This window comes from Stenella coeruleoalba (assembly GCF_951394435.1).
Source record: "Stenella coeruleoalba genome assembly, chromosome: 6".
NCBI lineage: Eukaryota > Metazoa > Chordata > Mammalia > Artiodactyla > Delphinidae > Stenella > Stenella coeruleoalba.
In genome coordinates this window covers 69,653,881-69,681,681 of record NC_137151.1, presented here as the reverse complement: position 1 = coordinate 69,681,681, position 27,801 = coordinate 69,653,881, and the positions used below count along the sequence as shown (strand labels likewise).

General features: G+C 34.2%; 1 protein-coding gene across 5 annotated transcripts in view; it reads left to right on the top strand.

The window, feature by feature from the left end:
• Nucleotides 1-27,801, top strand: part of OLA1 (Obg like ATPase 1) — a 220,717-nt gene that overhangs the window by 109,268 nt on the left and 83,648 nt on the right. For all 5 annotated transcript variants that reach the window (XR_013828787.1, XR_013828788.1, XM_079924677.1 and 2 more), the window contains 2 exons: nucleotides 11,780-11,860; nucleotides 12,162-12,259. Coding sequence is in view for 3 of the 5 variants with exons in the window: in XM_079924677.1 (XP_079780803.1) it covers nucleotides 11,780-11,860; nucleotides 12,162-12,259 (179 nt within the window). In the remaining 2 variants the exon portion in view is untranslated. The remainder of the gene's footprint in view (nucleotides 1-11,779; nucleotides 11,861-12,161; nucleotides 12,260-27,801) is intronic.

Here is a 27,801-nt window from a genome sequence, read left to right as displayed (position 1 = left end):
TCTGAATGAAATAATTAACGTCCACCAAACATATGGCTATTAGCAGATTTCTTCTCATTATTCTTATGGCAGTTTTTAAAGTTGATTTTGTACATAACTTAAAAAACATTAAAAATGTTTAAATATGTAACGTGTTTTTCACTAAAATCAAAAGATTCAAAAAGAGTATACTGTAAAAACATAATTCTCCTACCCACTTCTGTCTTCTCATTTACCGTTTTCTCCTCTTTAGATTCTTATGTATCTTTCCAGAACTAGTCTTACATGACTTACAAAGATCGTTTCTAAAAGAACAAGATACTAAAAATACTGAATTGCATTCATTCACCTTTCTCCCCATATCCTCTCTGTTCTCGTGGTCTCGCAACTCAGTGGACCCAAATTGTTTGAACTGAGTATCAGTATCTTTGACTCCTCTTTCTCGTGTACAATTTATATCCCGTCCTGTTGATTTTATCTCCTGAATATTCCTTGTATCTCTTCCTTCCTCCTTATTTTAAAAACTTCTTTAGTTTGGGCCTCATTTATGCTTAAACTGATTTCTTTACCTCCATTCTTGCTTTTGTTCTCCACAATTAGAAACTGCAGATCTCACTATGTTATTCCCTTGATTAAGATACCTCACCATCTTCCTGTAAGATACTGCCAACATAAAGTCCAAGGCTTACAAATTTCTTTGTGACCCGACTTTGCCTGACTTATACTTTCTCAGCTCTCCTAACAGTGAACTAAACATTTTGCTTTCACATGAGCTCATTAACTACAACTCTACCCTTTTGCTGCCCCTTCAGTCCTGTTTCCTAGTCATCCTTTGAGACATAGCCTAAAGCAGAAGCTTCTTACTCTTTAAAAAAAACATTTTATTGTGGAAAACTATACATAAAATAAAATTTACCACTTTAATCATTTTAAGTGTACAATTCAGTGGCATTAAGTACATTCACAATGTTGTACGATCATCACCACTATCCATTTCTGGAACTTTTTCACCATCCCAGACTGAAACTGTATCCTTTAAATAATAACACACCATTTCCTCCTCCTTCCAGCCCCGGTAACATCTATTCTACTTCCTTTCTCTATGGATTTGCCTATTCTAGGTACCTAATGAAAGTGGAACTATACAATTTTTGTCTTTCTGTATCTGGCTTATAGGTCCTCAGTTCTCAGTATTATTTATTTGAAGACAGCAATTAGGAAGTGCAAAGCTGTTTAAGACTAGCATGATAACACAAAGAATGTATTGTGTTTGGGGCAAGGCTCACAAGGATTAGGCTCATTTGAGACCAAACTACTTTAGTAGTATATCAATTTATATATACGCTGAGGGGAATAAATTCATATAACAGCTGATGTTTTGGTGCATATGCTATAGGCATACTTTCCTGGATATTTCTATCTGTCCACTTTCTCCTTGCCTGTCGCCAATGGAACACAGATGGAGAAAATTAAAAATACGACATGTTAGTATCCCCATAAACTCATTATTAGCAACCTCAAGTGGGTCCTCAGCTATATCCAGCTTTCCTAGTTGCTCCCCTGCTCTCTGCTGCAACTGCTTCCCTACTCTCCTCAAACCTCTTATTTATGTCCATTCCCCACTTTCATCCATCCCTACCCTTAGCAGACAACCTTGCCTCCTATTTCAAAGATCAGAATAAAAGCCATCAGACATAGGAATTCCCTGATTTTCTCTCTAATTTTCCACTAGCCAAAACTAAAGCCTACTGTTCATTCCTCTTATCTATGGCTAGTTATTCCAATTCTTTGAATCTTATCACTTACTAACTTTCTAGAAATCTTACACTATTAGTCATCCCTTGTTTTTTTTCCCTTTGTTGCTTTTAAGTGATTTTATTGAGGTAAATTAACATAGCATTAAGTTCATCCTTTTCATATATATAATTCAGTGGTTTTTAGTGTATTCACAAAGTTGTATTTCATTCACCAGTAGTTCCTTCTTTCTTGTATATACAACTCGTCCCTCTCAAACTAGACCGTTTGCATCAACTATTTAAAGATGTCTTTTTTAATCTTAAAAAACACTTCTTACTGAATACCACACTTCTCATCCTTCAATTACCATATTTTCTCTATTCTCCTTCTTTAAAACCTCTTGAAAGAGTTATTTTTTCTACCTCCTAATAACTCAGTTCTATCTATCTGGTTTATCTGCTCATTAAACTCAAACAGGTTTCACCAGGGTCATTAGTGGCTTTTGCATTGTTAAATCCAAGGAACATTTTCAGTCATCTTGTTTTGTCAGTAGTATTGGACACTGTTGTATCATTGCCTGAACTACTCTTCCCTTGGATTCCATGACCACATTCTCCTGGTTTCCCTCCTACTTCTCTAGCAACTTCTCAGTTTCTTTTGCAGGCTCATCTTCTTAATACCTTTTGCTATTAAATATTGGCATTACTTAAAGTTGAGTCTTAGGCTGTCATCTCTTCTCTCAATTCTCTTTCTATGTGATGCCATCCATATCCATTGATACAATTACTATTTAAATACAAATAGCTTCCAGATTTGTATCTCTAACCCCATCTGTCCTCTGAACTCCAGGCTAGTATATTTAATTCCTGACTTGACATCTCATGTGTTTCTCAAAGACAACTCAAAAGTTAGCACATCTGAAATCAAACTCCCTCCCTCAAACCTGATTCTCTTCAGGGTTTCTTAGCTCAGTGAATTGTACCACTGTCTGTTAGATTATGCAAACCAAAAACTTAATCGTTTTTGACACATTCTCTTTCCATCATTTCTCATATCTAATCTATCACTGAATTCTGGCAATACGTTTGGCAATATACAGATGTAATAATATGCCTATATTTTCTTGTGTATATGCATACATATAAAGATAAAGGATAAAACAAATACGGCAAAATGATACTTTAATGAATATGTGTACATTCTCTATTATTGTAGTTTTTCTTTAAGTTTGAAATTATTTCAAAATAAAAGGTAAAAACATAGCAAAATTAAAATGTCTTATGACTTTAATGTATAGAGGTACAGTTAAAATATATGACAGGGCTTCCCTGGTGGCACAGTGGTTGGGAGTCCGCCTGCCAATGCAGGGGACACGGGTCCGGGAAAGATCCCACATGCCGCGGAGCGGCTGGGCCCGTGAGCCATGGCCGCTGAGCCTGCGCGTCCCTCCGCAATGGGAGAGGCCACAACAGTGAGAGGCTCCCGTACCGCAAAAAATAAAAAAATTAAATAAATAAATAAAATACATGACAATAATAGCACAATGGGGGTGATAATGACATAATTTAAAATGATATAATACTCCAGTTAAAAGACAAAGAGTTTGGCAGTTTCTCAAAGAGTTAAACATAGAATTACCATGTGACCCAGCAGTTCCACTCCCAGATTGATATTTCCAAAAGAATTGAAAACTGGTGCTCAAACAAATACGTGTACATGCATGTTTATAGCAGCACTATTCACAGTAGCCAGAAGATAGAAGCAGCCCAAATGTCCATCAGGGGTTAAGTAGATAAACAAATTGTGGTATATGCATACAATGAATATTATTCAGCCTTAAAAAGTAAATGAATGCAGATGCCAGATGTGGATCAACCTTGAAAATATTATGCTAAGTGAGAGAACCCAGACATAAAGGTCACATATATTGTATGATTCCATATGTGTAAAATATGCAGAGTAGGTAAATTCATAGAGACAGAACTGAAGATTGGTGGTTGCCAGGAGCTAGTGGGAGGGGAAAGTGGGGGCAAACTGCTTAATGAGTACACGGTTTTACTTTAAAGTGATTGAAATGTTTTAGAAGTCGATAGAGGTAGTGGTCGCATCACAGTATGAAGGCTTAGTACTAAATTACTTTAAAATGGTTAATTTTATGTTTATTTCATCTCAATAAATTTTTAAAAAATTAGTTAAGACAGAGAATGTCAGATTGGATTTTTAAAACCCACCTCTATGCTGCTTATAAGGTACATCTTAAATATGAAGACATGGAAAAATTGGAAGTAAAGGATGGAGAAATATATACCACCCCTCTCAAAAAAAAAGCCACTGTATTGTAATAATATCAAAATAGACTTTGAAGGAGTTATAAGGAAGTATTTCATAATGCTAAATGTTCAATCTACCAGGAAGATAAAATAATTTTAAGTTTGTATATACCTAATAACATAACTTCAAAATATATAAAGCAAAAACTGATAGAACTAAAAAGTTTTTTTAAAAAGACCCAAATCTACAGTCATGATAGAATATTTTAATACTTCTTTTAGTAATTGATAGAACAAGCAGACAAAATTTTAGTAAGAATATATAAAACTTAAACGATGTGATTAAGGAGTGTGACCCAGTTGACATATAGAATACTGCACCTAACAACCACAAATGTATGTTCTTATCAAGTACCAATTTAACATTTACCAAAATTTTCCATATTATTAGCCATATAGCAAATGAACAAATTTCAAATGATTGAAATCATAAAGAATATGTTATCTGACCACTATGGAATTAAAATCAGCAATCATCTTTCACAGAGTGAAAGAACATATTTGCAGTATCTAATAAAGAACTTGTCTACAGAATATGCAAAGAACTATAAATAAGAAAAAGGCAGCCCGATAGAAAAATAGGCAAAAGACTTGAACAAGTACTTCATAAGAGGTGAAATCCCCCAGTAATCATTAGGGAAATGCAAATTCAAACTATGAGATACTACACACTTACCATTAAGAAAACTGACAGTACTGAGTGTTGGAGGAAATGTGAAGCAAATGGAATTCTCAGATAGTGTTGATGGGAGTGTAAATTAGTACATCTGCTTTTGAAAACTGACCAGCAGTGTATATGAAGTTTGAGTAAATATGTGACCTGAGACTGGCGCAATTCCAGTCTTAGGTATATACTCAAGAGAAATGCATACATAAACTTACTGAAGTACATGTATAAGACTGTTTATAGAAGCTTTATTTGTAATAGTTTTAAAGTATAAACAACCTCAGTGTCTACCAATAGTAGAATAGGCAAATTGAGGTATATTCCTACAGTGGAATATTACATGGCAAAGAAAGAACACACTACGACTATATCTAACAACGTGGATGAATTTCACGAACGATGTTGAATGAAAGAAGCTGGACACAACAATACGTATTTTATGAATCTATTTCCATAAATTTCCATAACAGGCTAATTTGTAGTGTAAAAAAGCCAGGATAGTGCTTATCTCTGGAGGGGAGTGGCACATTGTGACTGCATTACTGGTAATATTCTGTGTGTTGATCAGGTGGTAGTTACATGCATATGTTGATTCTGTGATACTTCATCAAGCTGTACACTTATGTATGTTACACTGAGTATATGCTATACTTCAGTATAACCCCTTTTCAAGTTTGACCTTCAAACCACTGATTATATTCTGCCATATCAGGTGAATCTCCAATTTGGATTTTTATTTTCCGGCTTTGATTTTGCTTCCTTAAAAATCTGTCTTAGTTCATCAACTCTCTTGACATCTCATCCATTTTTTCCTAACCTCACTCTGTTCTCTATTTATGGCCTCATGCTCTTGTTTCATAGGCGTTCTTTTTGCATTCTATCAAGTATGCCAAATAATTCATTGAGAGAGTGGTGTGTGTGTGTGTGTATGATCATTTTCCTCTTCCTTTATGACTCTCCTTATTCAGTAGCCTTTTTATTAAAATCAGATTTGTGGGCTTTTCCTCTTCCCTTTGTCCTTCCTTGAACATGGTGAAATCCATTCAGACTTATTTATAGAAATCATAGGGACAGTTGCCTTCTTCTTAGTAATAGTCAAATCCTCCGCTGAGATCTATACCTCAGAAATAAATGGGTGTCCATCCCGGTTGCCACTTTATAGCCGATGGGCTAGGAACATTGCTGTTTTAAGTTTCCACTGTTTACTTCAGTGAATCACATAACTGAAAACCAACAACTGCCAACATACATTCTAACAGGTGATTGCTAGAATTAACCGATCATTTTAATTCTTAGAGGACATTTCCCTCCCACCCTCCCACACATACTCGCTCAGCCATCAGAGCATTGCTGCCAGTGTCTTAGTTTGCTTCTGTGTTGCCTGACTCTTTTCTGGAATTTTTAGTCACTGAAGTATGTAGAAAGATGGTAGTCAGTGATCGCTACTCTGGTCTCCATAAACAGCAGCATTCATCTAGTAGAGAAACAAATGCTTAATATTCTGATTCAGGCAGATATTTAATTTCAACTTAGAATGCAATGGAGGTCTGTTTCATGAGTGAAAGTGTAGTTAGGATTTTCCTCTATTTGGGTTGTTTAAAGGGGGTATTTGGTTGGAGCAGGTGGAAGCTGTATTAGTGGACTTCTAACCAGACTATTTTGAGCTGGAGGCCTTGCCCGCCATTCTTTTGGTCTGAGTGCATTGTTGGCTGTGTGCGTTAAAGCCACCCAACCAGTATAGGTCAGCTCATCTGAGTGTTAACTTCAGGTATTAGGGTAGTGGGTTTGTCTAGAGAGAAGTACCAGGCTTGGAAGCTATCATTATTTCAGAGTAAGAGTGAGAAACTGCCAAGCCTATCCAGTTAGCCACCAAATTTTAGGATTGCAGATGGTGGGCAGAGGATAGATGAAGTCCTCCCTTCCCCCTCACCCTGAGAATATACCTTTATTTTTTTTCCTATCTTAAAGATGATATTTATTGGTTAAAAATAAATAAAACAGCATTATATTTTTAAAAAAGAAGGCAGAAAGGGAAAGTCTCTCTGGGATCCAATCTTCCTGATTTCTATTGCTACCAATTTGTTAAGGCATCTATCCAGTTTCATTTTATGAGTACATTTATTTATATGTATTATATATAGTTTCAGAACCACAAATGGAATCACGTTGTGCATTCTGCCATAAATAATAATACTTAATATCTATGGAATATTTACTGTGTACCTGGAACTGTGGCAATTACTTTACATGTATTTTCTCATTTAATCCTCACAATCACCGTATATTGAATTGGAGTTACTATCCCAATTTTACAGAGGCAAACTTAGGTTAAGTAGCTGCCCCAAAGTTACACAGCTACAAAGTGATAGAGCCAGGGCTTGAGCCCAAATCTGTTTGACAACAAAATCCATATTCTTAACTTTTTTCCATTGTTTTGAACCTGCTTTTTTTACTTAGCAATGTATCTTGGACATTTTCCTATGCAAATATATATACAGATATGTCTTGTCTTAATGGATAAAAACTGTTCTGTTGTATGGATGTCCCATAATTTATTAACAAATCTCCAGTTTATGGGTTTTTAGGTTGCTTCTAATCTATACCTCTCTTCTTGTGCTAGTATCACACTGTTCCAATTACTGTAGCAGCTTTATGATTTATTTATATAGTAAAGCAAGCTACATATTTTTCTCTCTAAACATATTTAAGTCTCAAGTAATTCATTCTTTTAGGATAATGATATATTTAATTTGTAATGTTTTCCAACAACCCTGTTATGATTTTAACTGTAATTGTGTTAGATAAACATTATAGTGGCTAGAATTTTTATCTGCACGGTTTTGATAAGAATAGATGAATTTTGAGTGCAGAGTCTGGCTGAACCAGGTTTTAGGTCAGTGTTTCTGGACCTCAAGTATGGGAGGCCATGAACCTAGAACATATACTTAAATTGGCTGTCATTGGAGCATTTGGGTATTGCCATGGAGTCACATAACCATGGTTCTTGGATTTTTGGATCGTGAATCCTTTTTAAAAGCATTTGGAAGATATGTGCCATTATCCCTCAAATGCACATAAACATAGAACTTTACATACAATTTCAGGGTATTAGGAAACTCCTGAAATCCATTTATGGATCATGGATTAATAATTTCTGCTGTGGGAACTAGAAAATACCAAAATAGAGAAGTCAAGTAGTCTTAGAAAGTCTATATGGGTTATATAACATAACGAGGTTATGTTAGTGTTTGCAAAGAAAATATTATTTTTGTGGTTCATGGATTGACAATCAGATATTTTACCCACATAGAAAGAATATAGAATTTTCCTGATGACCTTGGAAAGAGAATGAGGACTTTGAATAACAGCCTTGGGAATGCCTAGGCTAAACAGGAGTAATTAGAAAGGCAGTAAGGAAGACAGGCCAGGGTGATTGGACAGAGCGTGAATTTCCAAGTCACTTAGACCTGAATTTGAATCTCAGCTCTGCCCCTTACTGGCAATAGGAATTTAGGCAAATCATACATCCTCTCTGAGTCTAAATACATTATAGCTGCTGTTAACACCAACAGTAATAAAATATATCAAGAACATAGAGCATTTCTAAAGGTTAAATGTGAGGCTATCATCAATAAGAGTCACGGCAGAAGAGCAAAGTATTTAAGGTGAGTTTGGATTAAGTTTTTTTGGAGTTTAAAGGTAGTTGTTCAGCAAAAGCTAGTCCTTATAGAATGTTAAGGCTAGAAGCCTGAATTGAGATTTCACTGAGAGCCAGTATTGTTGGTAACTGTCAGAAATTTGAGGAAAAGGACTAATAAACAATTATTCCAGTTGGAGAAGATGTGTGCTTTAAAGGAGTACTCAAGAGACTATATTGGCATTTTGTAGATCACTAGTATTTAATCTTTCAACAATCATAAAAACAATGACAAAACTCATATTTATCGAGAGCTTACTCTGTGCCAAGAACTATGCTAAACACCTTATATGCATTATCTCTTTTGATCTTTACAACAACCCGCAGGAGGTAGATAGCATCATTATCTGCCTTTTATTAATGAACTAATAGGTCATAGACCTGGTAAGTGGTGGATCTAGGATTTATTCCCACATTTAAACATAAAGTGGTTACTTCAAGTTAGATACTCATGTTGTTGCAATATAACCAAAAAAGTTCAACTGACCAGGAATTTTTGCACAGTCTTCATCATGTACAGAATTTATTTTGGAAATGAGGAATTTGTTAAAGTTATCAGAACAGTCCTCCTCCTACATCTGTATTTCTATATAACGATGTTACTAAAGACACAAAATTCTAAAGTAACTTCTGATGCATCAAGCATTAGTGTTTCTATTTTATGCTTTTATTGTATTCTAATTCGTTAAAAGTAGGTTAAGTTACGTAATAGGTTGTTTTTTCAGTTAACCAAATTCAATTAAATGGAATATTGTTCTAACTATAATTATTAATATATATGTTTATATATACAAGCATAGGAAAAGTTCAGTCAATCCATTAAGTAGTTTATACAAATAAGTCCAAATGTTTTCTTTCATTTGATCAACAGTTTTTCAGGTAAGGAACGTAGCATCTTTAATTTTGCTAAAACTAAATATTTTTACTTTATGTAAGAAAGACAGCACTTTGCAGCTATACCATATAATGATCATTTACATAAGGTAATCTTATCTGAAAGCAATCTATTTTTGATTTGTCTTAAGTAAAACTGGCATCTTAATAATCTAAGGTGTCTTTTCTTGGCTTTTAAATCTTTTGTAGGGATAATTAAGAGAGTACTGAGTATAAAATAAAATATTTTAAGTTTTAAAATATTTTTACTTTAAACTGTTTAAAAACTTGGTTATCTTTAAATTTTTCTAAAAGGATTTGAATGTGGCTTTAGTGAATATACTTCTTTAGAACTTTAATTATGAATTAATTCTCTTTACCTAAAATTTGAGTGCTCCTAATTTGTAATATAATATGGTGGTGTGAAGGGGGAAAGAAACTAACGCCTAAAAGATTTTGTGATAGGATCTCTATTTCTGAAGTGGTGCTTTAGTTAATTTAAAATGAAACTGAAATACTGAAATTCCTTCACTAGCAATCAGCATTTATTGAGGCCCTTTGGTTTTGTGAAAATGTTTATAGTTAAAAGTATTTTATACTTTTTATATGATTAAGATTTAATTTCCTTCCTTATTTTTGGTTTGGCTTTCCTTTGTCTATTTTCTTTTCTTTTTTTAATTGAAAAAAACTAGTGGAACCAAATGTAAGATGGTACCACTGTTTTCTCCTTCTTTTGTATAATCTTGTTGCGTGTCTCCACATAAGCTGTTCTGGCCTCTCATCATAGTAACCAGCTGGGCCATTTCACCTGCTGGAGCCATTAAAGAGGACTCTCTCCCCCTAGATTAATCCCCTCCGACATTAGTTTTTTGCACTGACAACTGGAGCAGGCATTCAGAATTTGCAGGTGGCCAGTGTGACGCACATAATTGCCTACAATTTTAGGCAATGAATAAAAATGGTCTACATTACTTGTCAAAGGTTGTATATGCAGTGCCAAGTGAGATCTATGGGAAGCCTTTTAGGGTTTAAAGAACAGTTAATAGCAAGGCTGCACAGGGCTTTTTTAATCATAATGCATTTGTAATATAGCACTTTGATCTTCTCCTTGTAGGAAATGGTGTTACATTAGCCACTTTTAAACATTTATGAGTGAAATAGAAGAGTAAAAGTGATTATTCTTAAGCAGACCATGTTAGATTTCATTAAAAGTTTTCGGCTTGCCCCTTCCTTGTTGAAGTCTGTGGGAAGTCCTTTTCCTGGAGGGTTTCAAATCAGGATCTAAGGATATAGGGCTTTTTCCTTATTTTTCCTGTTGGTAACAGCAAGATTTGGAAGGAAGGTATACTAAATACTGAGGTAATTTAACAAGTGGATATTTATAGAAGACTAATGATTTATGATAAAGTAAAATACATCAATGAAAATCTAAGAAATCTGTTACTAATAATTGTGTATTACAATAAATTTTGAGAAATGCATATTTAAAACATACCCATAAGTTATCTTTAACAACAACAACAACAAAAAACAGATGACTCTCAAACGCACTTCTTCTGGAAGAGCTAAGTTTGACCTTTCAGACCCAAGAGCCTTTTATTAACACCTGCCTGTAAGGAGAACCTTGCCACACGCAGCTTTTAGATTCAGAACCACAAAACTGATGAGGAAAGGCTTGAAGGGTTCAGTTTGTGTCACTTGCTGTTTGCCGTTTCCATTTCACAGATGATTAATCTTTCTGTGAAGAAAGGCCAGAGAAACAAAGCACATTGGGCTCTTCCTGCAGTTACTCCTTCTGAATGCACACTAGCTTGCTAACTAAAAGGCCTTTAGATTTCCAGCAGAGAGAGATGTTCTGAAAGTGAATGCAGCTGGTTGGAGGTCACCAGTGCAGGGCTCTTGCCATTGTGTAATGGAGGCTTTGGCAGGTTGGGGGGGGTGGGTTGGAGCAGGGACAGGAGAAGTGGGCAGGGAGAAGGTGTCAGCAAAAAATTAATTCAGAATAAAAGGGGTTTTGGTCAGTTGATTTAATATTTTGGAGGGTAGATCATCAATAATAGGCTCAATTTCATCTATTTTGTTTTCCTTTTTAAGGAAAAAATTATAATTCAGTCTTTCTCCAGTGTTCCCCCACCCCCCCGTTTCCTAATAGCATGTTTATCTTGCAGTTTACATCACTAGATAATGTTGAGATATTATTAACTCTTGTAGTCTTTGGTATGTTTTAATGGTTTGAAATTTTTAAGATTGTTACTAATTTTGCTAGTATTCCACATTTCATATGGTAAAATTTTAATGCCACATTAATGTTTCATTTCGTATTTTAATGAGATATTGAAAATAATTTTCTGTGCAACTTAGTTCTTTCATAAAAAAGTTGCCTTTATTTTTATAGTCAACTTTTAATTGAGGGTTTGAAAACTTTTAATTTTAATATTTAGTATCTAAATGCTTAGTATTCATCTTGTATTTACTTTTTTTCTCAATTGTGTATAGGACATAATGTGCAAAGTCAAATCCTGGGTTATAGATCAAAAGAAACCTGTTCGCTTCTGTCATGATTGGAATGACAAAGAGGTAAATTATAAATATGATGCGATCTATTATTACCTTTGCTTCGATTTCTTAGAGAACAAAATTGTCATTATTTTACACTTATTATTATATCTAGTTAAACTTTATTTCTCTCAATGATTTCTTATTCCCAGCCTTGTTATTTTTTCTTTTCCCCTACTCCTGATATTTTGTGACAACTAATCTTTTAGAAACAAGAATTATAAAAATGGCTTCCTGTTTAAATAGTTTTCTTTCAAGTTCTTTAGTGACTTAATATTTACTCAACTTTTAAAAAGGACTCTTTTTCTATCTCCCACTTTAGATTGAAGTGTTGAATAAACACTTATTTCTGACTTCAAAACCAATGGTCTACTTGGTTAATCTTTCTGAAAAAGACTACATTAGAAAGAAAAACAAATGGTAAGTTTTTTTTCTCCCCAGATGTACCCCGACATATCATATCTGAGCACACACAAACACACATACATATGTACTTACTGCTATGTTTGATTTAAAATTTTTCTCCTTATTATTAAAAAGTTTAAAATGGATGAGAAAGCTTTGCCTAGTGTTAACATTCCGAGATGAATCTCCTAATGATTTACACTGAGAGAACTTAAGAGGAAAAAAAAAGGAATTACATTAGGCAATATTGAATTATACATATTTAATTATCAAATTTATTGAATAGACAATATTTCCTTTGCAAAATGAGAATAAATCTACTTAGAGCAATAAAACTTTTCAAACTAGGAAATTCTAGCTTTGTTGATTTTATATGTGACTTTAAAATATCTACTTGGAATTGTAGCTGGGCATAAGTTTTAAAATCCAGATTGAATACTTAAAAAACATTTTTTTTTTCCTGGTACGCGGGCCTCTCACCGTCGCGGCCCCTCCCATTGCGGAGCACAGGCTCCGGATGCGCAGGCCCAGTGGCCATGGCCCACGGGCCTAGCCGCTCCGTGACATGTGGGATCCTCCCGGACCTGGGCACGAACCCACGTCCCCTGCACCGGCAGGCGGACTCCCAACCACTGCGCCACCAGGGAAGCCCTTAAAAAACATTTTTTTAATTAAAAAAAAAGCTATGGTGGAGGGAAAGACCAGGTATTTGTTTCAAAATACTTTAAAATACACAAAGGTAAAAACTATGCATTCATGTATTGATTGTCATTTTTGACATGTAACCAAAATGTGCCAGGTTTCCTTTAGTTCACTAGTAACTTCAAAAAATCATATGTTTATGTAACATAAGGGCATGTACACATTTGGCATGGTACTCACTGGACCCTCAGTATTTTATACTGTTAAGTCATACAAACAAACCAAAACTATCCAAAGTAAAATATCTGAATTCTCCTAAAATATATTTTCATTTGTTTTCCCCTGTACTTCATTAAGTACTTAGATGCACATGGTTTCAATTTTCCATTAAAAATTCTCATTTCCATATGATATCAAAGAGTGAGAAGCTTTAAACTGAAAAATAAACATTCATAGACTGGAAGCCAAAACAATAATTAATGTCAGATGGTTAACTCCAATAAATCATTAGAATAAATTCTGTGAAATTACTGCAACTAAAAATGCCCTGTTGATATTACTATAAGACATTTTGTGTTCCTGATAGGAAACTGAATTTGGCCTCTTAATTTGTAATGTTCTAGAAAGCATAAACCTGACATGAAAATTCAGTTCTGACTGGTCAGTGTCTTCTAGTAGATAATTAACTTTAAAATAAACAGTTCTGTCTTGTTTCTTATATAAAATTCTTATAAATTTTGTGATTGATATGTTAAAAATTGTTACCTTTGGGAAGGAATTTTAAATATATTATTTGACTTCAGTTAATAAATCTCATTGTAGTGTGAATGGTAAGGTTTCCCAGGGCTCCGTGAAACAATACAGACATCAAAGTTTACATGAAAAGGGATGAGTCAGTTTCCTTGCCCAAAGGAGCTTCTCACACCTGTATTTGGATGATTACAGGTAGAACTCCCTGGCTCTAATTGTACAGTAAATACTATTTCCCAGACCCTAATGGTAGACAGACTGCTTGGGAGACGCCAGTCTGTGATTTAGCTGTCGCCAGACACCCCATGTTTTTTGTGAGACCAGTGGTGATGATGATATGGTTATAGCCAATTGAAAGTAAACTCTTGTCTAAATAGCACATTTTAATTTATAAAAATGTAGAGGTATGGATGATCCTATTTATAAAATCAAATTTTAGATTTTATGTATGACTGATGATCTGGTTTGGGGTAGCGTGTATGTTTGGTGGGGGTGGGGGGAGTCAGATCTTGTGGAAGTTAGTGTAATTGTAGCTGAAAGATCAAAGACTGGGTAACTGAGTGATGTTCCAGAAGAGAATTTACCACATAGCCATTTTCTGTACAGTTTCTGCCGCCTGCTGTTCCTATTTTCCCTCAAGCTAGCCATTGACTACCCCCTGTGCATCCCTGCTCGTAAAAAATGATTGAGGAAGTATTTGTCATGTATTTATGAGTGGGAAACATTGTGTGATAGGGAATGGCATCTACTGGAGCCAGAAAGATTGCCATTCTCCTTTCATTCAGCCACTCTGCTACAGCTTTAAATCTGTTTATGCAACATAGCCTTTGTATTAAAGTGCAGAATAAATTTTTATTATGAAGGATATGAACACTAGGTTTTCATCACTTATAACATTGCAAGCAGATGTAAATAGTTAAAATATATTTTAATTACTAAATCCTTTAAATTTGTGTTAGCATCTTGTTTTTTGGTAATGTTTATATCTCAGCTCCATTTGCATAAGTTGCTCCTTTAGCAAAAGAAAAAGGTTTTGTTTTTTAAGGTTATTATGTAATGTTACTGTAGCAAATTAAGACTGATGCAGGAAGTAATAATAAATATTTTCATGGGTCTTTTAGATCTAGAAAGCTATTTTAAATGGTCAGGAAAGAGGAGGAGGAGTTTGTGATTCTGGCCACAAGAGGAAGACAAATATATTTTAGGGGGTCACCATTTCAGAAGTAATGAACATTTTAATTACTAAAGTTCACTTTAAATTTAAATGGAAACATGTTAATTTTTAAGTCCTAGAAAATAAGGAAGCATTTTGAAAGACAAGTCTATTGTGTTACTGAGTAGGTGTATTGACCTTTTTGAAAGATGTAAAAGCCGGAATGGTTCCAAGCATCTACTCACTGGTTTTAACAATGTTGAATTAGTCATTTCATTGATTTATGATTAAGACCTAGCCCCTGAAGAGAAGCTAATAACATGGCAGCCGGGTTAGTTACAGTTGTGTTGTGATTAGATGACAGTAATCAAGATGTTGTAAGGGGAATCCACAGAAATTTTTTTTATTATTATATATTGTTGTTCTTTGAATGAATAAAACCATGCAGAAATTGTTGTTGTGTTGTCGTCGTCGTCATCTCTGGCAGATGTCAATGATTTTTGAACACTTGAGAATTTCATATTTTAAACATGATCAGTTACTTATAACTAAGATCCTATTACATGTAGTATTAATTTTCGTTTGAGATCGCCTAATGAGTCATGGTGTCAAGCAGGTATAGGACATTAGACCTGCCAAACTGTTGCTTAATTAGGGGTGTAAATTTCAATCTTTGCACCTTTGCTGCTCTGTTAGTAGTATATCCTATCCAATTATGAAATTGGTAGAACTAATTTTGTACACCTACATAGCTTCCAATTTTGTTTCTTTTTTGTGTTCTCTTGTTCCCATCCTTCTTAAAACTGTTGATAAAGGATAATTTTATTTTGTTGTTTATTATACTACATATTCATATTCAACTGAAAAGTATAACTAAAATTTAAGACATTCAGACTTCTTGTATGCATGTGTGTGTGTGTGTGTGTGTATGTGTGTGTAAAACATGTATTTGCATATGCCCTGGTGGGCTTGTGGTCACTGAACATTATTCTCTAATATTATATAAGAGTCAATTAATCTGAGTGTTGAAATTGATTCAAGATAGGTAGACAAGTAGTTGCAGTCTTTTAGGCTGTTTTGTAATCAAGGGCAATGTGTCAGGTTCACTAAATGAATTTTAAATAGAAAAATGTTTTATTAATTCATATTTTACTATGATTCTGTCTGCCCTACCCCAACTTTTCTGTTTTTGTTAGTTTTCCACATAACTTGTACATAACAATTAAATGTAGTTTGATGATACTGTATATTGTATACCTGGCTAGGGGGAAAATCATGGAATAAGCCCAATATATTCTTGATATCTTGAACTGTATATAAGAATTACAGATACTATATCTCAGCAACTATTTACAAAGGGGAAGTGTGAACATTTTTTGCCTATAATTTTTAATGTATGTATATATAATATAAAATTATATGTTATATACTATTCAGGAAAAAAGTACCTTTCAGGTATATAGGGATAGTTTGAGCTATAATATCGATTGGTTCTTAGGCTTTCTTGTGCAAGCGCATCATTTATTCACAATAAGTATAGATGTTGACACATAAGCATACTTTACACATCTACTATAATTATTGCTATTCCTATAGGAGTAGAAGTATTTAGTTGATTGGCAACACTCCCCAGAGGTAATGTTGAGTGATCATCTGCCATACTGTGAGACTTAGGTTTTATTTTCTTGTTTACAGTTGGAGGTCTGACAGAAATTGTTCTACCTAACTCATCCTTGGGCATTGTTCTCCACAACACATGTTATGTAGTAGCACATTTCCATTACGTCTTATCAATAGGAGCAGTATTCACTATTATAGGTGATTTCACCAATTTCTATCATTCACTGATTTCCATTATTTTCAGGCTATACACTTAACTCAACGTGAGCAAAAGTCCACTTCACAATTATATTTGTAGAAGGTTAATATAACCTTCTTCCCACAGCATTTTCTTGGCCTTTCAGGAATGCCATGATGTATTCTGTAAAACTACTATAAGAAGTCATCAATTTCTGACAAGATTATTCATTGAAGCTAGAAATTTAACACAAATAATGCTGCTTTGAAAAAAATCACATTGTTATACATTCGATTTACTCGAAACAAATAAAATGGGAATGATTAATTATTCTTAAATAAATTATTCATTTTAGTTCAGAAAGCTTCCCAAGTAGATTTGAAATTAGGTTCAATTCATATAAAGTTTTCAGGAACATACACTAGTATATAAAGCAAGATTCACATGTATAAGGTTTTTTTTAAATGTTTCACTTTATCATCCACTAGTCTGGCAAAGTAAAAGCCCTGAAATATCCATGCAGTGTTTCTTTGGGATTATAATTTCTGTTTTTTTAAAAAATCACTTGTGGTTCTTATGGTTTGGGGGCAATGTTGTGTCAGCTTCATCTTGAAGTACCTAACATTATGAAGGCTGTGAGAAAACATTTTTTATTGTAAGTGTGTTCCTACCTTCTTGAAATCACAATGTAATGTTGGTAAGTTTATTTTAACATGTGAGGAGTTTTTTAGCTGAATTAAATTTTAAAAGCTATAATTTGTAACTTTTAGTGGAGATTGCTTTATGAGGACTAGTGTTTATTTGCTTCTTTGCCAGATATAAAAGGGTGATAGAACAAGTTAAGGATATTCTGGAAGCCTAAACTGAGCGATTCTTTTTTTAGTATGAGATTGATTAAATTGGTAAATCCTATACAAAATATTCTTTCGTTTTTTTTAAATAAATTTATTTATTTATTTTTGTCTGTGTTGGGTCTTCGTTTCTGTGCGAGGGCTTTCTCTAGTTGTGGCAAGCGGGGGCCACTCTTCATCGCGGTGCGCGGGCCTCTCCCTATCGCGGCCTCTGTTGTTGCAGAGCACAGGCTCCAGATGTGCAGGCTCAGCAGTTGTGGCTCACGGGCCTAGTTACTCTGCGGCATGTGGGATCTTCCCAGACCAGGGCTCGAACTGGTGTCCCCTGCATTGGCAGGCAGATTCTCAACCACTGCGCCACCAGGGAAGCCCCAAAATATTCTTAATTTTACTGAAGTAAGTTGTAAATAAATTCAAAAAGAAAAAATTTTCTTAAGACCCCTTCTCTGTTTTATAGTTTCTTATTTTTGCTCTTGGATAATTATCAATTATTTATTTTTAATTTGTATTATGACAAAGCTTTGAAACAGTACCATATGCACTATGAATTAGGATTTCAATAATTTCTGGTGAATGGATTTTGTGGAGTTGAATATTTCTTAATTTCTCTGGCCAAAATCTTGAGAGTGAAAAAAAATATACTAAAGCAAGACAATCTTTTTATTACAAAAGATGGAAGGCTGAAAGAAGTGGGAGGGAAAAGACCTTTGGCCATTCAGGAATCTTTATTTGAATGTCCTTTAGCATTTGTATATGTATGTACATGTAATAATACTTGTGTACTTTTCTGGTTTCATTAAGTGGTTTTTGGTTACTCTTTCAGCAATTTCATAATTCCTGTCAAGAGATGTTAGTGCCCTAGAGCACGTAGTCATAATGAAACCAAATCACACCTCTGATTCCATGTTTGAAAAAGATAATTATAGGGCTTCCCTGGTGGCACAGTGGTTAAGAATCTGCCTGCTAATGCAGGGGACGCGGGTTCGAGCCCTGGTCCAGGAAGATCCCACATGCCACAGAGCAACTAAGCCCATGCGCCACAACTACTGAGCCCACATGCTGCAGCTACTAAAGCCCATGTGCCTAGAGCCCGTGCTCTGCAACAAGAGAAGCCACTGCAATGAGAAGCCCGCACATCACAAGGAAGAATATCCCCTGCTCGCCACAATTAGAGAAAGCCCGTGTGCAGCAACAAAGACCCAATGCAGCCAAAAATAAAAATAAGTAAATAAATAAAATTTTTAAAAAGATAATTATGGAAGAAAGCACATCTTTTTATATGGATATAATGCTATTGACCCACCATATTAGGCATGTTAGGAATTTCCCCTGGCCTATTTGCCTTTTTGCCCAATACAGTTTATAGGCAATAATTTCTCTTTGCAAGATCGTTCACTGAATTTGAGAAAGTGATACTGTACTTTTGGGAGTCAGTTTTTATCTTCATTAGCACCATCTGTTGACTTACTAATTTATGAGCAATATAATTTATGAGATGTGTCAGGACTTTCATCTTTTTTAAAGTGGCTGAAGAATTTCACTGCATATAATAGGGAGAAGTTTTACAAATTTTCTTCTAGCTTTAAGAGCCTAAAGCTCTTTCACAAAAAACAAGTGTTCTCTAGGATTCTTTCATGAAATTAAAACATATATCCCCCATACATGCACACACATATATAACCTAGGAAATGAAAGACAAACTTTGGCATACAGCTATATAATATTCCTCAAATCACGAGTGATTCATGTACACAGAGAGTTTCTCTGCCTCTCTACCCGACTCACTTTGGTGAATACTTCAAGGTCTATTAATATTCTTAAAAATCTGTGTCCCAGAGGTTAAGGACTGTTGAGTCAGATTTTGTTTCTAAAACTATGAGTTGAGATGAACTACACTCATAAAATGGGAGTTTTGAGTAGTAGTTGGTATAGACAGAGGCGACTGTTGAAGCCCAGAAATCTTAGGACTGTTCGTGATGAGAGATAGGGCAGGGCCTTGTGAAGGCTGAAGAATGGAGTCTAACTGTAGTATATGCGATCTCAATAACAGTGTTTTCCTGGGAGAAGGCTGTAGAAAAAGAAAGGAGAAAGTGCCATTTGGGGCAATTTCAATGTTTTGCCTAATATCTCCTGCTTATGCAGGATAGGAGAGGAGTATTATTTTCTGTGCCCCTGTCTTCTGTGGTCTCTCCTGTTCCCCAGTCACTAGATCTACCTTTGGAGATACTACTGTAGTTCAACTACATTATAAGTTAAATAGACTTCTGAAGGCTGGACCAAAATGCTGGATACCGTTGATAACATTGATTCTGTAAGGAAAGTGAATTCTAAGAAACTTAGAGCATATAGTCTATTTGTAAATTAGGTAGTGTATGTTATCAGGAAGTTTGATGTATTAAGAATACAGCTGCTTTAGAATTTGAAATGCTAGTTTTGTGGTCCTTATTTGCTGCTAACTAGTTCTTCAACCTCAGGCAAATTATATAGCCATTCATGTATTGAAGACAGTTCATCAGAATGTTCACATAAAATGTGTTCTGTATAAACAATATTTCTGAAATTTAATTAACATAACTCAAAAAGAATACAGTAATAGAAAAAGGACTTGTTAAGTCTTCTAAATGTATCTTTGGGATACATTCCCTTGGTTTTTCTTTCCATTATATCAATAAAGAAACAAAATGTATCATGTATATGTTTACAGCTATAATTCTATGCTTTGAAACAGTTGTCATCCAAAACAAAAACAAACTGAGAACCATCTCTATTGCACAGTGGCGGTAGCGATAAAACTCCCATGATATCACCATCTTCCATAGGACTCTGCCCTCATCTCTCTCTCAGGTTAGGCCCTGTGGCTTCATCATTTGAAGCTTAGAGGATTTTATTGTCACTCCCGGGCTTCCATTAGAGTAAATCATTCTTTAATTATGATAGCATAATTTTTTTTAAAAAAATGGTGTTTATTCTTTAAAGCCTTTTAAAACAGTTCCATTATATCACAGCTTCTCTATTTCTGAATGTTTATATGTGTGTTGGGGATGAGGCAGTGAAGGTTAATAAAGAATTAAAGGAGATCATCTCTAAGGTTCCCTTCTAGTGCTAGAATTTTATGATTTTAGTGAATTATAGCAAATTCACAATGAAAAGATGCCCATGCAAATGTCTAGTACCTTCTCAACCCTCATATGTAGGTTTGTCATGGTAAGATGTTTTTGTGACCGTGGGACAATCCAGAGCATTCCTGAGGTTGGCAGATACATAATTCATGAGCAACTTTTCTGGACTGAATTGAAGATAAGACCTGGTCTTTCCCCCTCCTCTCATTCCTACTCCCATATCTCTACCCCTTGAAAATAAGTCTTTTCTGGATCTTACCATGCTCTTATCTTCCTCATAGTAGCTATTGCTCTGTCTAGAATGAGAACAAAGTGGAAATAAAACTTATTTGTAGAATTGGCATATCTATATTTGAAGGTAGTTACGTTACTCAAAATATTGCATTTCCTTATTCTAAATTGACCTAGAAAGCATTTCCCCATCAAAAACATTTGATTATAAAACACCCTCAAAAGCTTACTTAATCCACCATGTAGTAAAAATAGTACAGTTTGAGTGAGACATATTTTGGTATCTGTGACCATTTTTATTACCAATTTAAAAATTCTGCTAAAAAATGTGTTTCAAAATAACTGACTTAGGAACTCTGAGTACACCCCTGTCTATAAATTTGGGGCTGCACATTGGTACCTGGTTCAGTCTTTTTAATGCTTATTATCAAGAAGACAATTAACTTCATAAAAACTGTCAATATGAATATAAATTTCAAGTTTATGTATTCTTATGAAGACTGTGAGCTCAGTGAAGAGATAGGTACTATGCTTCCTTTTTCCTTTTCTAAGCAAATAAACATTGAGACTGATTTAAAAAAGCCTTTGCCCCCATAAGGGTTATAGTCTCATGGAATAATAGACAACCAACAAACAAATATTTAATATAATGTCAGGAAATGATTAGGATCACTTTGCTGTACATCTGAAACTAACACAACGTTGTTAATCAACTATGTTCCAATATAAAATAAAAATTTTTAAAAAAGAAAAAAAAATAGATTACCTCAGTGGCTTAACTTATATCACTATTTCACTTGATCATTTTTATTTCCTCATCTATGTTTATGATACCATCATTATACTAATCTGCATCTTTGAAATCTCAGAATTAATATTTAAGATTTATACTTCTTTTTCTTTAAAACTAAATATTAACTCTTGGTAAACTTTTTTCATAATATTTCTCACATTTTAATATATTTTTTTCCATTTCCTTTGCCACAGCCCTCTTTATTGTGTATAATTTTATTGCTGAAAGACTATCACTCTATCTTCTTTTTTCAAATAAACCTAGCACATAGCATAATGCATAATTAGCATTTAGTTAGCAGCCAGAGGATGTTTGTTGAATGAATAATGTGCTGGTAAAGTTTAAAAGCCAGATATAAAATTCTGGCAGAAAATTAGGCTGCCAGAATTTTATATCTGGCTTTTAAAGTCTATCTTTTGGAAATTTTACCTTTCTCATTTTAAAAATAAAAATAATAACTATCTTCCTCATAAAGTTGGTATGACTGTTATATGAATTGATACACTTGATCACTTAGGGTAGTAATTGGTACATAGTAAATTCCCAAAAAACATTTTCGATTTTTACAAATGAATGAAAGAATAAATGCATGAATAAAATAAATAAATAAATAAAGCAGGGTAGGAGGGTGCTATTTTAGTTAGGCTGGTCAGGAAAGACCTTTAAGAAGCAAGGGAGTGCACCATGAGAGAGGGAGGATCTGAGGAAAGCTTAGTCCAGGGAGAGGGAACAGCAAATTCAAAGGCAAATGTGATGGAACATCGAAAAAGAATATAAAATGTGAAGACAACCACTTGAAAAGAGCTAATAAGTTTTTATTCAAATACATTGCAATTAAAAAGCATATTAAACCATCCTAAATGTGTTCAAGTAAAATTTGCAATTATATAGATTTTGAATTTCATGTGCCCCACACTACTACTCGTAAATCACTTCTTTTAAAAGTCCCTTGATGTATGCCCTCAGATAAGTAGATTGAACTTTACTAAGAATAATAACAACCAACATTTATCAAAACTTCACAGTGTTTCAACTTAGGTTACTTCATTGGATCCTCAGACAAATCTCGAGATGGCCTCCATGACACTATTATTTGGCCTCGAATTGAATTTTTACTAAAATGAAGCATTTTCATAGTTGAATTAAGAGATCTGCATTTTAGTTTAGGAATGTGTTCAGCTAGCAGAGAGATAAATAAGATTGTGTTTCCATTAATACAGATACAAAGGTGCCTTTTTAGTACTTTAAGTATTTGTCATTAATATCAAGGGAGTACTCATCAATATTCCTAGGTGATTGTCAACATTTTCCTTAGAAATTCTCTAAAAAGAACAGTCTGTGGAAATTATCTTTGGGTTTAGTCCATTTTGAAATGTAAAAGGAAAAGATCGAATAACATCTGTCTGTTGGTAATTGTTTTTTAGCTTTTTTTTTTTTAAGTGATGTTTCATTTTTTCCCAAAGAGCATATCTGGATGTTGGAAACATGAAGGTCACTAGTAGTTTTCATACATAATTTATACTTAAAATTGTTACCTTTTAAATTGTGCCATTTTTCTTTTCTCTGTCCTGCCCCCACCCTCCCATTAAGTGACAGTGACTTAGCTTTTCATGTACCAAACCCAAAGACATACATAGTAAACCATCATTTATTATTGAGTTCCTGCTGTGTGCCAGGCATCCTTTAGAGGTTAGAAATTGGTGAGATGTTAATAGAAGAATAGATGAAACATGAAAAATTTAAGGATATTTATGAAACATAGATATTATCATGCCCATTTTACAGATAAGACAATTGGAGAGATTCAGAACATGCCCAAGTTCTTGTAGTAGAAGAAATAGACCCATTTGACTTGAATGTTTGTGCCAGTTCCACGCGACACTGCAAGATATATTTGTGAATCTTCAGAGATCTTTGAAAATATTGCTTTAATTAACTTTGTGTTCTGCTATGTTTTATCTCAGGAAATAACATCTCCACCAAATTGTTTAGGGTTTTAGTTAATAAAAGGAAACAGTTCTCAAGATGGCAACTATCTGCTCTTCTTAGGATAATAAGTTTTTTGCTGCTGCCATTTTTCTCTTGGCCTTGTAGTTTTGTTAACTATATGTTACTGTTACAGCAAAATATTTTAGTACCTGCTTTAGCATCCATTTTTAAACATATTAATACCATATATGAAAATTTTGGTGGCGAAAATACAACTGTTCTCATTGAAGCCGATATAAAAATTGCATCAAGTTGCCAAGTCTAAAATAATACTACAGACCAGACCTCAGAAAACAGCTATAACTACAGATCAGTTTTTATATATTAATATGATTAGCAAAATTTTCCTTTTTTCTTTCTTCTAGCATACCATACAGTTTGTTAAGAACAATTCTTCACTGCTGGGGTAAGGAAGTTGGTGTGTAAATGAACAGGGAAATGAGAGAATATCATGAAATAGAACAACAACGGATAATTTATGCGCCTAAAGTGTTGTTGTTATGTTAGTAGTAGTCAGCAGCAGTCAACATGTACTGAACACTTAACTATATGCATTACATTTAAGACTCCCACCAACCTTATAGAGTAGTAAGTACTATTAGTATTTTAAGGAAGTCAAAGCAAGTATAGAGAGACTGAGGAACTTAGCCAAGAATGGTGCCAAGCTTCAAACCTGAGCAGTTTATGTCCAGAGTTCTCGTTCTTTACTACTGCGCCATGATGTCTCAGCATTGGTGCACTGGTGATGTTGGAAAGGTTGACAAGGCCTGAGAAATAGATCACATACTTGCCACATTCCCTATCACTATACATTTCATTTAGACATAGTTCATGCACTATAAAATTTGAGACTAAAATTTCACTATAACCTGATTAGAGAATGCTAACTGAAGGTAATATAAAAATTTTACCTGAAACCTTATCTTTATTATCATGGACTTATCTCTGTACCAATTTAATAATCCTTTGTTGGGTCAATAATTAAAATATTTTATATATTTTTACGTGGAAAATACATGTTATCAATTCTTTTTTAAGATAAGTACATTCTTCCACCACTTGGTTTTGTTTGTGTGTTTGTTTTTAACCACATACTGATTTGTTCTGTTTCCTTGCATTTTCAGTTACTTGGATGTGTTTTTGAGACCTTTCTGGGTTAGGGAATTGTGCATGTATGTGCATGTGTATGTATCTCTTTTATTAGCTGAAGTGCATGCAGGTAATTTGTATAATATTCTGTTCAGATGCTTCACTAACACATAGCAATATAATTGAAAGAACATTGTATATGCATATTCATATGTATGTATGTATATGTACACATAGATCCAAGTCTTGGGCAGAATAATGACTACTATTTGTTCAACACCTATTATATGCCAGACTTTGGGGCACTTACATATGTTGTCTCATTTGGTTTAATCCTCACAACAAGGCAAATATCTACCCAAATATCTATCTTTCTCTCAAGCTCATGAAAGTATAAAACATCTTATTGCATTTATAGCATGCTTTTCATGAAACAAAAAGTGCAAAAAAGAGTTGTCTATGTTGGTTGTATCCTGGTAAACATTACACAGAAACCCCTACCAGCTAGAGAGCAAACATTTATGCAGTGTTTTTATATAAGCAGGACTCAAGATAGTTTGGTTGGTGTCCTTATAGCCCTTGTTTCCTCACCTGTGAAACAGAAGAGTAATAACTTTCTTACAGAATAATGAGGGTTAAATAAAATATTTTACATATATTAAGTGAAATTATTCTGTGGTAGATAGGTCCATTTGTCTTGGAATTTAATTCTCATAATTTGATGAAAACGTATATATGATAGATCTATATAGTTAATTAGTGTCTGGCAATTGTAATTGCACAATAAATTCTCTTAACTAATTTGAGTCCTGCTTACATAAGCCACTGCAATTATGTTTGCTTTCCAACAAGCACGCTTTTCTGTAATTTTCACTGGTATACAACCAACATAGCTCTTTTTTTGCACTTTTGGTTGCATGAAAAACATGCTATAAATGCAGTAAAATGTTTTATACTTTCCTCTCATGAGCTCAAGTTAAAACAAGTCTTTAAAACATTTTGTTAACCTGTTAATTCTCAAGAAATAAAGAATAGCAACTTGCCATTTTCTTCTATTTCTCCTAATTATACATATTTTTATTTTTTATAATATTGTAATGTTCTGCCTTCTGAAATTTACAAGGATAAGGTCACTTGCATTTCTCTTCCTTTCACTGTATTTTTGTTTCCTCTCTGCTTCCCCTACCAAAAAAAATTTTTTTTAAGTTTGTGATTCAGTTAGAAGTCTATTTAGAAATATAAGTACCAGACTTCATATTTGTAGAGATTTTACTGTTTCATGAACACTTTTAAATGGAACAGTAGCAGTTAGAAAATCTTGCTGTGTTTCTCCTGTCATTAATCAAGACTAATCCCTATACCTTGCCATCTCTACCCAAATGGATTTTTCCTTAGTCTTGTTAGCAGGTATGTTGTAACACGTACGTAGCTAAGAAAATCAGTGGTTTACCAGACAGTTCAGGTAGATGTAGACTGAAAAAGAATAATTTGTAATAATGTTTTTATTATTTAAAAGTGTGTTTTTTTTGTGAGTCTTTTAAAAAAAATATCGTATGGAATAGTTTGCATGGGATATTTCTTGCATTGTAGAACTTTACTTCAGGCCAAATCTGAGACAAAAGAGAAAAAGAGACCAAAAGAGAATACCAACAATTTGTTTCCTTTCCTATATTCAGAGGTAAACATCTTAGTTGTCTAGATCTCTTGAAATTAGTACTTTTAAAAGCTTTTAATTGGGCTTCCCTGGTGGCGCAGTGGTTGAGAGTCCGCCTGCCGAAGCAGGGGGCACACGTTTGTGCCCCGGTCCGGGAAGATCCCACATGCCGCAGAGTGGCTGGGCCCGTGAGCCATGGCCGCTGAGCCTGCGCGTCCGCAGCCTGTGCTCCGCAACAGGAGAAGCCACAACAGTGAGAGGCCCGCGTACCGCAAAAAAAACAAAAAGCTTTTAATTGTTACTAGAATAAATAGTTCAAGTCGTTATTTGGTTAAAGTTTAATGATTAAATATGATTAAGTAATTATGTTTCTACAGTTACCCATTTCGTGATTATGATATATGATGAGACATTATTTTAAATCTATTATTAAGTGAAATTTGTATTGGTGGCCAAGTGTAAGGTTTAATATGACTTGGTATTACTTAGACATTTTGGCTGTATAGTTTAAAGACCACCAAATTACTTTGCGAAATTCTTAACAGCTTTACCATCTTGGAGAACCAAAACAAAAGAAAAAGCAGTGCCTATTAAGTATTCTTAGCTATATGCATGGGAATGTATGTGAGTGTGCTTCAGCTTAATAATAACGACTTTCTATTATGTATCACTTTATAGGATTTTTTTTTTGTAAAATATTTACTAGTTATATATTTGCTGTCTTATGGTTATTTCAGTGCCCTATTGACATCAAGGGTTACTGATTGTTGTATTAGTAGTTCCTGACAAATAGAAATTATTTGATATGCTAAGCCATTTCTGACAGAAGTTACAAAGTTTTGACAAACACGTATGGCACAGCAAGTGTCCAATTCTAAAGAGTAAAATAAATGCAAACCACCATTACGGTGAACACAAACAGCCTGAAAGCAAGTTATCAGTAAGCAAATAATTGTTGAACTGTTATGAATGGAATAGGATGTTGAAATAGGGCATGATTGGCTGATGTTACATATGTCCTTGATTACCTTCCCTGTGCTTTTATCCTAATAAGTGACATTCTTTGTATTCCCTTGGATGGCTAGACAGTCTGACACTGAAGAAGAATAAATATTGCATGTGGTACACATTAAGCTGTCATCCAAGACAGCATTTATAAAAAGTAACTGGAGAAATTCATAAGAAATTCTGTACTGCTACAGTTTCCTGGCTCCAGTCATAATTGTCAAAGTTCTTGACACATTCAGGTCTTCAGAAATGATTTAGGTTTACAGTGGCTTGGTGTATGAATAATTATTATGGATTTGTGTTCCCATATTGCCTTAGGATGTTAATGTTAGTTATCCAAATGTTATATTTTACAGTAATTCTTTTTTAAGGGAACTTTATTATTTTTATTTATTTATTTTTGGCTGCATTGGGTCTTCATTGCTGCACAGGCTTTCTCTAGTTGCGGCGAGCGGGGGCTACTCTTCTTTGTGGTGCGTG